The sequence below is a fragment of the Ruditapes philippinarum genome, unplaced genomic scaffold (assembly GCF_026571515.1).
Source record: "Ruditapes philippinarum isolate M1 unplaced genomic scaffold, ASM2657151v2 ctg776_1_1_1_1, whole genome shotgun sequence".
NCBI classification, from domain to species: domain Eukaryota; kingdom Metazoa; phylum Mollusca; class Bivalvia; order Venerida; family Veneridae; genus Ruditapes; species Ruditapes philippinarum.
In genome coordinates, this window is record NW_026852821.1 from 32,321 (window position 1) to 50,038 (window position 17,718).

At 30.0% G+C, this 17,718-nt stretch overlaps 1 protein-coding gene across 1 annotated transcript in view; it reads left to right on the forward strand.

Annotated features, from left to right (window-relative positions):
• Window positions 1-2,874: 2,874 nt before the first annotated feature.
• Window positions 2,875-17,718, forward strand: part of LOC132725428 (cholecystokinin receptor type A-like) — a 124,766-nt gene continuing 109,922 nt past the window's right edge. Inside the window, exon 1 of the mRNA XM_060710585.1 lies at window positions 2,875-3,057. Coding sequence (XP_060566568.1) covers window positions 2,907-3,057 — 151 coding nt within the window. The 5' untranslated portion in view covers window positions 2,875-2,906. The remainder of the gene's footprint in view (window positions 3,058-17,718) is intronic.

Sequence of the window (17,718 nt, forward strand, 5' to 3'; positions counted from 1 at the left end):
TAAAAAGAAGTTTTGATTTCAATTAAATCAAAATCACAGACATTTTAAGTATATTTGTTTGCAAAGAAGGAAACTGAGAACTAGTTATTAGTGTACCTTAGAAAGTGAATATGCACTTCAATATCAATCCACACTTAAATAAATACATATCATTTTCAATATAAGCGTATATTATACGGTGTGCCACCAAGGCCATCGCGACACACACGTAACTTAAAACAACAGAATTAGGATGACAAAACGTCGAAGGTACGATGATGAAAGGTCGGAAGTACGATGGCGAAGAGCTGCAAATACGAAACCACGACGGTGAAAACTGAATATAATTAAGTCGAAATAACGAAAAGGTGAACAGGCGAAAGAACGATGGTGAACACATGAAACTGCATCGTTTTTCTTCATCATGGTTTACTTATTTCACTTTACTACGTCGTACTTTCGACATTTCAATATCGCACCTTCAAGTTTTCATCATTGCTGTTCAATACATCAACTTTTCACCAGCGTAATTTCGTGTTTTCGTTGTTTCGAATTATGTGTGCGTCGCGACATCGTTAGCTCATCATATCATTTTAGACTGTTTTTCTATCATGCAAATTATATAGGATAGAAAGTTATGTCTCTGAAAATAACAACATCTGTAGCGTCAGTTATACCTTTTGACCAGAATTCGATTGTTGCATCAGTACATTACGTGTTTTTGCTATGATGAAGTAGTTTTGTATAACAAATTACATATACACAATCTGGACAGATTTGCCCATATTATCGTCAGAATGCTGGTCAATATTTTTTCACCATTGATAAGCTATTTAATTCGATGTGTTACTGCTGATATCTTTGTCATCTTTAAACCGCATTTTTTTTCTTTGATATCATCTCCAATAATGTGTTCGTAATGTCATCATGTTGGTGATCTAACCACTACCAACATATGTCGGCCATATACAATAAAAAAAAGAAAAAGAAATATTCAAATTTTTGTTGTCATTATAACAAATATGAAGGTAAGATATAAGTCAGATATTACCTCATATGCCTAATACGTATGACTTATCATCTTGAAGTTTAAAAAACTAAAAAGGCCCTTACAAATAAAAAAAAATCAAAAAAATCGCACACATAGTATATATTTATAGAGTAGTGTCAAATTTTCGGATCCTTACACAACAATATTTTAACAAAGTCACATATTTGATTTTTCTTCAATCAATCGAAACCCGATTGAATGATTTTCTAAGCAGAGAACTAAATACAAAATAACTATGCCCAACTGACGAGAACCTTATCAGCAGGTATGTTTTTCACGTTTTCATGAGGGTCGCGTTGTAGAGTTTCATAAGTATGCTCCTTTAAGGACTAAGTGATACGCATTTAATGACCGAATTTACACGTTTAAATTGTTACGTAAATGCATTCAGGAATTTGACTAATGGTGTATCTCAAACTATTCACGTGTGCAAAAATGAACAACAGTTAATACATAAAAATTCTATGTCTTTTATGAGGCCATTTTGAAATTGCAAAATGAACACCTTTTGAATAAAATCATTGGCTATTAAACACATGTTTGTACAACATTTTTGTTACCTATTTATAAAATTCGTATTGTAGTTTAATTATTGTCTAAGTTGTTCCTTCTAGTTGGTAATATGAATCCTATATAATTTACCTTATAATGTGAACCACCAGCTGACATGCAATTTCAAAGAAGCGACACACTGTTATTCTATATAACAAATGTATTAACGATTAAATATGCTTATAAGAAAGGCAAGGCATTAATATATTTAGCAAAGGAAATAATATTTCCGCCTTTCCGTTCCGCTAATGATATTTTTGTTGACAATACCAGAGATAAACACGTGCCAAAATAAGGCGATAACAAATATTTCTTAATAAAGATATGTCATATGCAAAGGCCAGCTTCTTGTTATATCAACGCCATACCAGGCTTATTTCCCACTGTCCTGTGCTTCATACAAATAACAAACCAAACAAATTCAAATTATGTTTTCCGCGAGAAAAGTAATTTTGAAAAGTAGTCCGGTGTATAAACATGAGCTTAATGTAGCACGTATTTATTCAATGAGTAATTATAAAAAAGTCATAACGGAGTTCTAATTTGCGTCGTATATAAATGTCTGTTAGAGACGCTGCCGATAATACGGCTTAATGAGCGCTAGACATTAAAGGATTTAATTAATTTGTGAAGTAAATGTGCTAATACATACGTGAACTATTCATTCTGGATATTTCTCGCCAGTTTAGAAGTGTTATTTCTACCAAAATGCAATTAAAAATAAATACAATAGTGTAAAAAAACTGGATATTTCATGCCAGCTTAGTTATGCTGTGTCCAGTATTTATAATGATGTTAAAAGATAATAAGTGATTTGAATGTTACCATGATAAGAGACAAATGTATAATAATATATGGAAATAATTAACAAAAAATGAAATGTTATTGAAATGTTATTGAAACAAGATCAAACTGGGTTGATTGAAACATACCTGATAAATTTGTCTTCGAAAGGGCTTTTTGTATTAAGAAAAACGGTTTCCACATAAGTGGACGATTATTAACCGACAATACGGGAAATGTTAAGGAGTAATTGAAAACAGTGATTAAATACAAACCTTTTAAAAGATGCACTGGAAAAAATAAAATGACAGAATATTCAACAACGATCTTTATTTTATGTTAATTTGAGCAAAGGTTCGCAGCCTTCGTCAAATGAAACTCTTTTTACACATGCTGTCATGAAAATATCATGAAAATGGAATTCAAATCACCTCCTTTGAAACTAGAGGATATTATCACTTTACCATTTTACACCCTGATATTTTTGTTTTCTGTTGTTGGAAATTTACTTGTCATAATTACTCTGATTCAAAACAAGCGAATGCGAACCGTGACAAATGTGTTTCTTTTGAACCTATCCATAAGCGATTTGCTGTTGGCCGTATTCTGTATGCCGTTTACCATCGTGCCAGTAATGTTGAAAAATTTTATATTTGGAGGAACGATGTGTATACTGATACGGTACTTGCAGAGTAAGTATTCAGATTTTATTCCTGGTAATTCTGTATTATATTCTGAATTGTTCGATATTTTTAACAGCTAATTGCAATCATCTTTATTTGTTACGGACATTTAGTCCAAAAGAATATACCCAACTGACACACTGGTTTGTAATAAAGTATTAATATTTACATTTCCGCAATTGAATAATTGAATAATGATATTATATCTTATTATATAATAATAATAGTATTATTGTAAAGAGATGTTCAGGAATATTTAAAACACTATTGAATTGGTCAGTATTGAGTCCTTCAAAGATAGAAAAAGGCCTTAGTTTTGTGCATACTCTAAGTTTCGGAATACATTTTGTGATATATACCAAGTAATACACTTTCTAGTCTGTCAGAAAAATATTATAATGTCTTCGATGTATTTTTTTTCTCCGAAACATATGATGCTTTTATAGTGGAATATATAGTTCATAAGTTCAACATAAGGAGCATTGAAGTCTTTCTGTAGAAGCAGCAATCACGTGATATACCTTTAATGTTCGATTTTCCAGAATAATAGAAATTTCTAACGTTAAAATCTCTTAAATGCTTAAGATCTAAAAGCAAGACCACATTATTGTATATAAATGTTCTAACAGTGAAGTTTATTAAATAGTTACCGATTCTTACGAAAGACTGGTGGTGACTTTTCACGTTCACGAATTCATGATTTCAAGATTTTAATATTTTATTACTTTTAGAGTGAAATATTGAAATTTGACATCATGAATTCGTGAATTCATAATTCCACGATTTCTCTTAAAAAACTGAATAAATGAACTAGTGAATTCGCTAATTCGCGATTTAACTATTTCAAGATTTCACTTAAAAAATGTAATTGTGATTCATGAATTCGCGATTTCATAATTGCACTATATCTCTTCAAAAACTAAACTTGAATAAATGAAATTATGAAATCGTGAATTCGTGAATTCAAGATTTCATTTTTTAAAGTGAAATCGTGAAATAATGAAATCGCAAATTCATGAATTCACGATTTCACTTTTTTCGCTTTAAAAAATGAAATTCTGAATTCATGAATTCACGATTTAATTTTTTTTTCACGATTTCTTTAGTTCATATATTCAGGGTTTTTTTTAAGAGAAATTGTGAAATTATGAATTCGAGAATTCATAAATTCACGAATATACGATTTAAAAATTCAATATTTCACTCTAAAAATAATGAAATATTTTAATCTTGAAAATCATGAATTCGTGAACGTGAAATGTCACCACCGGTCTTTCGTAGATTCTTACGTCAATGGTGTCATTATTCATTTTTAGTAGTGATGGAAATCGGTTGAAATTTGTCCTAATCGATCATCGGTTCAGTCGGATGGGACATAATCGATAACTTTTCGAATAACGTCGCGTTAAAAAGAAATATGGCAGTAACATTTCTTCACAAGGCACTTGATTATATTCAGTAACATGAACTTCATTTAGCACTTTTTAACACAGTTTTAACCTTATAATTGTCATAATTTTACGAAATAAATTTTATTTTGCAATGGATGTCAAATAATAACATTCAAATCACATTATATTACTATTGTTTACATCACTTATTGAGCCTGTTCAACTCCAAATTGTCTCTGAGATGATTTTTTGCGATCGGCGAGGTGTTCCTAAAAGAAAATTACCGTCAGAATTAATTACATTTGATTTTTAAACATTTTCGACGACGTCGCGGAACAAATTTTAGTGAATCGATTATTGTCGCTTTACATAACAGTAACTGATTATCGACGACTTGCGACAATCGGAACATCACTAATTTTTAGCATGCACATATAGAATAATTTGAGACAAATTCAATTGTGCAAAAATCTTATTATATGAAAACTAAAATAAATGTGTGTTTCATGAATCACGCGATGATATTTGTTTGACTTAATTTGAATTGACCTTTTTGTGCTCATTTGATATGTTTATGCTTAAACAATAAAGGATATGCAAAGTGTTAATACAATGTGCAAAATGTAAATGAGTTCAGCTACTTCATAATTGTCATTTTTATCATTCTAAAACATGATATGTCTGTCACAATTCGTCGTGAAATAATGTTGTGACATGCTTTAAAATGTATGTCAAGTTGCTACGAATTTAATTATTAAAATGAGTTAAAACAGATATGGATAATTTCAACTTGTGCACTCTTTTTCCTTTCATATATCTATGTTTTAACGATATCTTGAAATATTGTAATTTGAAGTTTTCTTGACGATTAAAATGATAGAAACGCATAATGTTTTCATTGATATATTTCACATTTTGTCTATTAACAATAAGGCTTATTACGACTGAAGTATAAAAGAAATTCAAACAAACTTTAAAGTGTTAGTCTAAGATACAGACAAGGTGAATCATTATAGCACAATAACTATTATAATATTATGAAAACTTATTACCCAAATGATTGCATGAATATTTGTCATGATTTATTGAAAAAGGGCACTCCTATTAAAGCGCTTAAGAGTACATTGTGGTTAAAGTTTTATCTTCTCGGTATATTTTATTATAATAAGTTAATCGCCACCTATTAAAATGGTTAATGCTAATAAATGCTCATTAATACGGAGCCCCTAAGGTGACATTTTCCACACTTTTTCCCCCGGAAATATTAATTGTTTTTTTTACAAAATATTCATTCGTTTTTACGAAGTATTAATTCGTTTTTACGAAATATTAATTTGTTTTTACGAAATATTAATTCGTTTTTACGAAATATTCATTCGTTAAAACGAAATGTTATTTCGTTATTATGAAATAATAATACATAAATACGAATTAATTTTTTTTCTAGTGTGTCAAAGAGTTTTGGTTATATTTATAAAGAATTACTTAACACTATGCTGCTGACTAAATATATGACATGTTATTGCAATATAAATAGTGATTTTTTCCCCCCAAATTTTATAACTTAACAGTTAGATTAAAATAATTGCCAGTCAATAGCGTTTGTAAAAATGGGGGTCCTGTGCTTCAAATCCATCGTTTTGTCGATAATATTGAGTTTTAAAATCAAATATACTGTTTTTTAAATTGATGAGATGAGTGAAAATCTGCCCCCCCCCCCTTTAGTTTAACTTATGTATATGATAAAAGAAAGTAATAATATAGCATGTTTCTTTTTAAAGAAACATGTCAGAAAATATTAATAACCTCAAAATTTCAACATTGTTTATGGGAACATGTATTTCATTCACAATGGGGAAAAAGAGTACATATCTTGTAAAAACGAATTATTATTTCGTAACTACGAAAGAACATTTTGTTTTTACAAATTAATATCAGTGGATTACTGATTTATCCGTGAAAATTATATTTTATAATTTCACAGTGAAAATTATCAAAATATAATTTCACTTTTTTCAATGACGAAACTACTTTTTTAAGATTTTCCCCATGTGGTACCTCAATTTGATTTTTACGGACAATTCTGACAATGTCAGGCTGTTAAAAGAAATAGCAAAGCTGAAATAGATAAATAACTTAAATGTCAAAAGTAACACAGAGAGAAAACTTACTTCTATTCCTTCAAATTCCAATCACCAAATTTCGTCTCTAAATTTTTTTTGTTTCGTTTTTACAGTCTGAAAAATACATTCCTTCCCCATGCAAAACTGCTCTTGATGACATTTGGGCATATTTGGGCATATTAAGTATCCTACGTGCAATAACTGCCGTATGCTTTATGAAGAATTGAAAAGCATTGACAGCCATCACTCGTAAAATAAGTAAAACAACCCAGCGTTCCTTCAGCAAGCTTCCAAGTTTTCCATTTTCCTAGCTCCTTTTCTGAATGTTTTCACTTCTGTCAACACTTATTTTTTGTCTGTTACAATCCTCAAATAAGTTTTCTTTCTTTTAAAAAGGTGTATGACTAACAAATCCAAATTATATCCTTCTGAATCCACACAATTATTTTCCTCCCATGAAATACACAACTTTAAAAAATGGCTGCCGTTTACATTTTAGAAAGCCAGGTCTAATATAAATTCGCAGTAAGTAACAGAAATATGGATGGATGGTTGGAATTTTCTCCTGCAAGAATTGTTTGTTTTTATTATTAAAACAAGCGATCATTCATATTTTTTTAATAAAATGAATCAATATCACCGTCATTTAACCTTGACTGGCGGACTTATTTTTCAGCTCAAGACTTCTTGTTTTAAATGAGAAATTCCGTCTGAATGGGGCTCTCAATGGGGGAAACAGATTTTAATATTAACGTTAAAATTATGGAAATTTCGTTTTAACTTGTTTTTAAGCATAAAATAAAAAGAAAATTTGTCTGTTTGTTGTGTACTCGTGAGAATACTGTTTTAAAGCCCACTCGATGAAATAAAATTTCATCTTACACACAAACAAACAAATATCCTCTATGTAATTACGAATAAATATTTCGTAATTACGAAAAATTATGTCGTAAAAACGAATTAATTATTTTGTAATTACGAAATAATATTTCGTAATTACGAAAGAACATTTCGTAAAAACGAATTAAATGCCGGGGAAAAAGTGTCGAAAATGTCACTTTGGGGGCTCGGTACATTAACGCTTGCTTACAGGCAAATAAATTAATAACAACATTCAATGTGTTGAAAACTTGTGTTATTGCGTTATAATTCGTCAAGACAAAGGCATTCATGTAATGCATTAAATAATTTATTTTATATTTAAAGTTTATTAATTGCAATGTCTGGTACAGTTGGATATACGTTCTTTTAGATCTTGGACATAATTATAATAAATTTATGACATTGTGAACGTACTTCTTAATATTAGGACTTTCATTGTACTTTAGTCTTCTTATACTGCAAGTTAGGTTCTCGTTTAAAACCGATGTGTACTTTTTACTAGATTTTGCTTCAATGCTATTACTTTATTAATTTGATTCAATACTTTATTAATTGGGTTCAATGATGCAATTTCAATGAGCACACAGAATAGAGAGGGGGTAAACGTCACATCAACACTGTTTATGTCATTTTGGCGACTCCTTATCTTTATCGGTGGCGGAATACTTCAGGTGCCTCTTCGTGCATTAATTTCAGGCAAGAACGGGCACCTGAGAATAGCTATGCCGACTTTCCGTAAGCTACTTGGAAGCTTTCTCACATGAAAGAATCCTTGGCGGAATAAAACTTCATAATGTTGATATGCAAGTGGTTAAATGTCTACATAGAATAACTTAAACAGTAATAGCACTCAGTGTTCTACTTTATTACAAACCAACCCAGTCCGATGTATTACACTGAATTAATTGACTGAAGTCAAGTAAATATATATTCTGTTTTATAGTTATAGACAAAAAACCCACATGATAAACAACCGAATAAGTAGTTCGAAAATTGCCTAAATTTAAAAATTCATAGGATTTTTATTGTATTTTCTTAAAATGCAGCACCAAAAGGCGTCACTTTTAATTAATGAGTGACAAATAATATCGCACCGACAGATTGATTATAGTCTCTCGTGCTTTGCTTACGTTTGATTCAAACATAACATTTAAAATACTTCGCCAATAACACATACATTATCGTTAGGTTCAATGTTTCAAAAGTAGGTCATTTGTGATATTTGACTTCACCCGGTCATGAAATGTATTTTTTTATTGTAAAGTTTATTTGTAGACGAGTGTCCATTATATGCATTAACTGTTGCTTTTACGGGTTTTCTTTGACTTTAGTCATACAAGTCAGTCATTGCTTTATGCTTATTTTAATCAAAACTAGAAGTTTGTAGAAAGAAAAAAAAACACGTACCACAAAACCTACATTAATGATTCAAACTCATCCTGACCTTAACAGTATTTATAACATTAAATGCTATTATGACTTCATATAATTTCTTGTTTGATACGTTGAAAAGACAACGTTTAGCGCGTTAAATGTCAAGTATCGGAACTTTGATATAATTAGCCAATGATTTTGTTATTATTAAATGAATTTCATTCATAATTAGAGAAAACAGAATTGTGACAAAACCGGCATATTGCATGATTGATAAATGATATTTACTTCAAATGATTCTGTCTGTCAAGGCCAAATAACATGTTTTGAATTTTCATAAAATTGGCCACAACTTTGTTGAATGAACAGATGCTATTCAAAGTGATTGTGTTTTACAAAACAAATGTTTTGACTTTATAAAGCAAAAGCAAAAAAAAAAAAAACAATTGTTTGCGTCCTTGGATGTGCTTGTCTTTGAAACTAGACAAAAAGTAATATTTAAATACATTGTAATATTGAATATCATAGTTAATGTACAAGGACACTAACATTTAATTTACAAGAAAGTTTAACTTAATATCGTTGGCAAACGCTTTTTTTTATATAATTCCCTTAGTATAGATTACGCTGACATTAATTATAATAATGTCGAAAAAGTTTCTTAACGTTCGAATTAAGTAACCATTGAGTCGTATCGAATGTTCTTCGTATAGCTACTTAAATATAATAAGTCATATAAATAAGTATATGAGCAATAGGGTAATTACTGGACATACTTGATGTAATATTGCTACGTTTCATTATGTTTCTCAATGTTAATTTCAAAGAAATATATAAATATATTTTGTATTTTATTGTAGCAATTTCTTAAGACATTTCAAATAAGAAATGATACGTTTTTCTAAAGTGTAAACACACGTAAAAACTTCAAGTATTAGATAGCACAAACGGATTTTCATCATTCATTTTTCGGCATATCGTATACTGTAAAATCATATGTATGGTGTTGAGGGGGTGCTAAATATCGTGGGTTTTGTGTATATTTCAATTAAGGAACATTATAGCCATAGGTAGTGCAACGAACGACCAGAACAACAACAAAAATCAAACATTGCCAATACTCTATGATTTATATAAACAAAAAATACTGGCAGCTTGATAAATCTATTTGAACATATCTTTTTATTCTTTTATTACGTGTACTGATATAAAGCAATTACCTAAAAATGCATGGTTGTAATTAATCATTCTTGACTAATTCCTTCAGGGGCTTATCGATGCACAACAGAGCTGCATAACATGCGATATTATACGAAAATGCTCTTACAAATAATTTTATTCCTTAATAAAAAGCTTTCTTTTTCCTCTCAGAATTGAAAAAAAAAATCATGGCATTTTAATCAAGAAAACAGTGAAGAAATTCATTACATTGTTTTATAATTTTTTTTCATTTTTCAAAGAACAGAAACATATAAATCGTTTACAACAAGTTCAGTTAAGTTAGTTATATTAATGCGTAGGAAGTGACGTTTTAACAAGTATTCTCTAATGATGTTCTTATTTCCGTATTCAACTGAAAAACCGACAGATCCTCTTTATGTAGAAAGAATAAATGATTGTTTGTTTGTTTGTTTGTTTCATTTTACGCCTTTTTCAACAGTATTTCAGTCATATAGGCGGGTAGTTTCCTAACCATCGTTCCTGGAGAGTTACACCAGTACTAGACTACCTTCCTCCGCACTAAACTACCAAAGCATCTCCCGGGGATCGAACCCACGCCAGAGAGGTATCTGGATTAGAAGTCATCGACTCTAACCCCTCGACCAAATGATTGTAATTAGAAATCAGATGAATTCTAAAAGTTGTTCTTTACAACTCGCTGCAAACACGTTGTTGCACTCATATAAGTCATTTAGACTGTCACTATGGTAAAACGACATTTTCCGATGATAACTGCCAAGATAGTATGATTAGTTTCGGATACATTATCTGTGCGAACGAAGTACAGATTATCTGTGAAATTATTTTGAAGTGTAAAAATAAGGATAACATTCAAATGAGGGTGAAAAATAATCGTGAAAGTTTAACATCATTTTCTCATATCACATCGAAGTATTAACATGTATTTAAATTAAGACATTGCCCTAATTAGACAAATGTGACATACCTGACGTAATATACAAACACATGCTAGTTTGTCAAGTTAATTTTGGAACATAATTTTCTCATATCACATCGAAGTATTAACCTTTTCCCTTATATACATGATATAAGAGTGTTTCGACGGCTTTTTGCCCCCCCCCCCTCCTTTGAGGCCTCAAACAGTGAAAAAATGTCCTATTTAGACCCCCAACACTGTTTTTCGTTTGAGAAATGTTGTTAAAAATAGTGACCATTTTTTCGGCGCCGTCCCCCATCCAAATAATACATCAGGGGGTGCCAAAAGGGGATGTGCCCCCTTCTGTTTGGGGGTTTGAAGGGGGGGGGGGCGGAGTCCCCCTCGTCGCCAAGAAAATTTTGGACTTGTGAGAGGCTTAAAATAACCCCAGGTTGATCATAAAGTAACGTGTAACCAACGCTGAAAAGCCTTTGACTCTATCTCAATCCATTGAGAAGTTGCAGCACTTTGAAATAAATTTTGATGGAAAAAATCGAGGCAAAAAAGTGATTTTTCGGCAATTTTGAGATGTCCCCTCGTTGCCATGTTAACAGGAAATTTAAGACTGAGCATGTCGTTACAAAGGCAATGGTCCACTCAACATTTGTGCCAAGTTTGATTAGTATTGAAGCATTTTTCATAGTTTCATAGCAGTTTGAACTTGTAAGAGGAGGCTTTTCAGTGAAAATGGCCATTTTTCACAATATGCTCATGGGGGAAAGGGTTAACATGTATTTAAATTAAGACATTGCCCTAATTAGACAAATGTGACATACCTGACGTAATATACAAACACATGCTAGTTTGTCAAGTTAATTTTGGAACATCATTTTCTCATATCACATCGAAGTATTACCATGTATTTAAATTAAGACATTGCCCTAATTAGACAATTGTGACATACCTGATGTTATATACAAACACATGCTAGTGTTGTCAAGTTTATTTTGGAAGATGGATAGGCTAACAGCAATTATTAAACTGTCATCAATAAAAAGCGGATTTTTAAAACTGTCGTGTCGCAAATGTTTGACAATTTCCAAGAAACTTTTCTTATTACCGTCACATTAAGTCAGATCATATTACGACACTGTCAAATTTTTACTTTAATATATACCTAAATGTGACACAAATAACTTCAAAATTCCAACGTTATCTGTCTCAGATGTCACATTTAATTTATTGTTATGTCAAAGCGATGAATAGTTTTAATACAGAAAAGCAACAAACATATATTTTTAATTACATAAGAAAATTTTAGTCACCAAGTAAATTTTGCTTGTTTTACTCCTAAGGTAAGAGGACATATATTAGGACATAGATTAAATTAATAGGTAGTCTGATATCGTGAAGTCAGACGTCATCATTAGTTAAAACGATCTGTCTAATAAATATCTTCAACTCATAATAATAGTGTCCTTTTCTTATTTGTTATTTAGAAATACATGTATTTTAAGTTTATATATCGTTGTCTGTGTTTGTTTTGTTTGATGACATACCAACACATTTCAGATCATATGGCGCCGAAACAAGAAATATGATTTTGGCATACCTCGGTTGTTACAAACTTAAAGGAACGCCAGTCGTTTTCCAAGCAATTTGTTCTTAAAATAAACATTTATAATATATATTGACAATGTGTTGTAATCAAAATATTCTCATTTCAAAAGCTTTTCTTAAATGGTAATCACAAATGCACTTATTCACACGATATAGATGCCATACATACTTGTCCATGATATTTATTTCCCGAATCACATCAATTGGAGCGGGGGAAATCATCTTCAGTGCAAATATTTACTGACATTTATTGCTGATACTGCTTATCTATAGACATAGTACTTGTCAATACTTCACTCAGAGTTTAACAACTGATTCTTGCATATAATGATATTTTTGCAGGAGTGTTATCAAAAGTATTTTGATAAATGCAAATTAAATTGGATTATAAAAACGCTGAATATGTAAACACTGTTGGCAACGGAAGAGAATAACATATAAATATTATTAAGAATTATAAATTCTTTAAAAAAACACAACAAACAAACAAACAAGTAATGTCAATTCTTGAGCAACTGTGTGATACATGTACATGATTTACAAGTTCATGTTGTCACCAAAACTAAACATATACAACTTGATATGATATGAAGCATTTGCTAATTTACCTTATTGTAACAAAATATAAAAATAACAATAAATAAAATACATAAGTTTCATGTGTTGTTTAAAATCTCATCCATCAAACCATTTATCAAATTAAATACATTACTTCTTGCATATAACACCATTTAACGGACTAGTCATTTCTGTCTTTCGTTTTATTGGAAAACTCTTTTTGTTTTATAAGTAAATATGTAAAGTTTATTCCGTTACATGTTGTGTGACATTTAATTATCAATAAACGGATGATGACTTATTCAGAAAATACATATGTACGTAAAATTTGAGTGTCCATGTACTTACACGACTGTAATCAAAGTAAACGTATGTCTGATAATATAATACCACTGTTTCATTGTCAAAATAAATGTATTCAGCTTACAAAACACCCAAAGGATCACAGGTCTTACTTGAGATAAATACGGTTTTTTTCTTATCATGGCCATGTCTTTAGAATACTTAACAGTGAAATGCTCTTTTGTGAAGAACATACTATCCTAATCGAAATTATTATATTATCATGAATATAATTTATTTGCATTGTGTGAATAGTATAAATGTAAAGGTCAAGGAAACATTGGATTTGAAACTAAATAAAACATACTTTATAAAACTGTCACGCCACATCAAAGCAATAAGGTCTTCAATATTTAGCTATGCATGTCACATAAACGAATATGACAATTAAAATGGTCGATGTTGGCTAGGCTTAAAATAACTAAAAACTGTTAACTTTCTACAACTTGATATTCTAAGACTGACATAGAATACAATCATTTTATGAATGAAAAAAAAAATCCGTCTCATTAAACTTTTCTTATTTACTTTGAAGCTATGTTTAGTTGCTGGTAAACATTTGTTACATATTCAACAAACGTAAGGTTAAAAATATCAATTATTTATCAGAGAAGTTTTACAAAAACCTATGTAAAAGTAAAATCCTCAACATTATAATTGATTTACATCTTAAAAGCAATATTATTGTAAAACATGAATCAAGAACACAAACGCAAATTTAAGGGGTTGCAATTAGTCTGGTATGTATTCTGCAGTGATTTTGTCGTAATAATCTATTTTTTAAATTATTACGAGCTATATACTGACCTTTATCAGCAGACATGTTGAGAATGTCTGGTGATTTCTAATAAAAGTGACATTGTGCCCATCTAAAAGTATATAAAAAAGAGTGAACAGGTAAAAAAAGTTTACATTTCCCCAGAATTCCTTTTAATTTTATAATTATTTCTCATGAATGATAAATAATTTATAATTATGACACATTGAGATGTGTGTACATATCACTCTAAATTTTCAGATAACGTTCAGTTTATAAAAAAGGATGGGGCAGTCTTTTTATACTATAGAGAGATTTATATTTTATCCTAAATATTTTAAAAAATCAACTATTGGTAATTCAACATTTTAACAGTCAATCTTTTGAAATATGTAGTCAATTCAGTTCAGCTTGACAGTGGCAAATGAGCAAAATATCACTTTAACAATAATTTACATCGTTTTATCAACTCATATCAAATAACTTTCAGATTCAATGTAAACACCGTTTCTCTGACACTAAAAACAACAAATCCAATTTAATCTTTCTAAGAAGTTTTGCTTAATTCATTGAAATTCAAAGCGTTAAATTATCTAAAAAGAAGTTATAACACACACCGTTTGCAAAGTATACTTGATAATTATTAATATTGAGTGCTTTTAAGTTTGAAACCAAACACTCGTATACCGTATTAAAAGGGACAAAATACGGCCACAATATGTAAATTCGTTCGTTTAAGTGTTACATGTAGTAAAGACTTATTTTACGCGGTAATAAAAATTGACAAAGTATATAAATAATGTAAAAATGTAATCTACAAATTATAGCTATCTTATTTTATAATCACACATTTTCTTCGCAATGTTTGTTAAGTACATATACATGACATATATGCATCTATGAGGAAAACAGTGCTTCTCAAATATGGTGGTTGCGTTCGTTAAGTGCCGCCTTTCCTTGTTGATCTTGTTTCTTTTATATTTTTAAATAAGCTTTTTTTGTTTGGTCTACTGTAAATAATCTTAACATTTCTAGGGAACATTTTAATAAAATCAATATCATCGGGTATTCCTAATATCATTAGTATACCCACTCGCAAACACAACTGATTTGTCAAACATTTCCATCACTTGATATTTATTTACCAAATAACTTCATCTAAGGGCAATGGTGATCATCTTCAATACCAATACTTACTAACATTTATAGCTTTTATAGCTAATACTGCCTATCACTAGACGTGATTCTTGCCGATACTTCATTCAACAATCAATTTTTCCGTATTTCTACTAGTTGTATAATTATCTGTACCGGAGTATAAGCATAACTGAACATTTAAATTCGATCACATACACGTTGTTTATGTAACCATTCTGGCAATGGGAATGATTATTTTTGTATTTATTAATGGAATTAATAACAAAATTCGGTAAGCCTAATTCAACAGACAACTTGCATTTCCTATACTTTATTTTAAGGTGCCTGCACTTTTGTAAAATGGAGCGGTAGCTTAGTAAGTAAGGTATCTGGAACTAACCCAGGGATCATGGGTTGGAGCCCTTATCTGGTCACCACCATATTTCTTCATATGACACCAGAAGTAGTTGGTTCCAGAAAAGAGATTTATTTAAGTTGTAAGAACATGTTCCACAGTCGAGCTTTAATAAATAGGTTTAAACCAAATTACACTTTTAACGTTAAATTTGAAACATGCAATTTATTCCGTTCAACGTTAAAATGCCTTATATTTCATTTAGCACTATTCAACTTTCGATCAATATATACGTTTTTGACTCGTCTGTTAAAATAACGGAAACAATGTATCTGAATATGTAACATTTTTATTTAATTGTTGTCAAAGATGTTTTTAACATACAAGGACTCGAAGGACATAAGATCGCACTTAATATAGAAGTGTTTTCTATAGAAAATATTATGTTGAATTAGCGATATCTATTAGATTATCATGAAAATATTAAATGACCTATATAGGGAAAGTAGGAAAGGTCAAGAGTGAAGGAAAATAGAAAAAAAGAACTGATACATACATTTCAATGCAACCTCGAACAACATTACTAGAAAGTCACAAATTGTGTTTTCTTGTCCCAAACTTTTAGGAATAAACAGTCATTATGCAATTCGATAGGGTGAATTCATCAAAAGCATTTCCATAAATTTTGGTGATTTATTGTTTTCGGACATCAAAGTTATCTCAGATGTTAATTATATTTGAATGATGAATGTAAAATAGCAATATACACAAATGATGGTTCGACCGGAAAAGTTAACTTCAAATCAATATTCATCACAATCGGATAATGATAATAGTCTACCTGATAGGTAAAAGTGATAACTTTGGTTTTATATTTAAGTTCAATATACATGTATATATATAAAAAACTTAAAGACAAATGTGCATACAATAAACAAATAATTTAATGGCACGTGTTCATAAAATGTGCATACATTATTAATAATAACTTAAAATAAAAGACATTGATATGTAAAAATGCACTTAAAGAGGTAAGCGATATCGTTTTCTCACTTGCACAACATCTGGTATTGAAATAAAGACGAAAAGTATGTGAAACAGTAACGACTTGCTTTTTAAAGATACACCTGATTGTCTGCTATCCATTAAGGAATACATTTAGATCAAATAATTGTTTTACATGTACGACTTTCCTGGGAATTTCATACAGGAACAAGATAGGCATGTAACAATAACAGTTATCAACAGAATGTTTAAGGGCAAGTAATAATTTTAACCTATTAATGAAAATTAAAGTTACCTCTCAACGTACAAAACGTTGGTTCGACGCCCGTAAGATAATTTATATTGATAATTTAACCTTTTGTCATGCGAATGCCATCTTATATGATTGCAGTTGATCTTCATTTGTAACATACAAAAACTCAGCCACAAATCATATTAAAAACAAAGTGCCAAAGGCCAATTAATTAGTATCATTGAAATACATTCGTATTGATTTCATTTTCTATTTTTTATATTACATGAAACAAATTAACGTTTTACAAACAATGAAATTGCGCTTAGTTTCACATTCTAATAAAAAACTAAATATTATCAATGCATTGCGGCAGTGCACGATCAAACCTGAATTAATTAGTTGCTCATGACATTGCATAAAGCATACTGGTCTTTTCTGTTATTCTGTATATAGGGTAAATAGGAAAAAATGGATTGACGTTTGACTGAAACAAATAAACTACTAAAATCGACAGCTTATCTACAAATAAATGAATAAATATTAAATAAATAAATAAATAAATAAATAAATAAATAAATAAATAAATAAATAAATAATAAGTAAAGACAAATAAAAACAATGCTCCTAAACTTATAAAAGAACGATGTAGATAAATTGAATAAAATAATGCAGCTAAACCACTTCATATAGATAAGTCACATACTGTTTGATTACGCACGTTCTTGAAAGTCATTGTTTGGTTTCTCCTAAAACGATACACATTTTATTAACTTTTTTATAAAAACATGCTTTT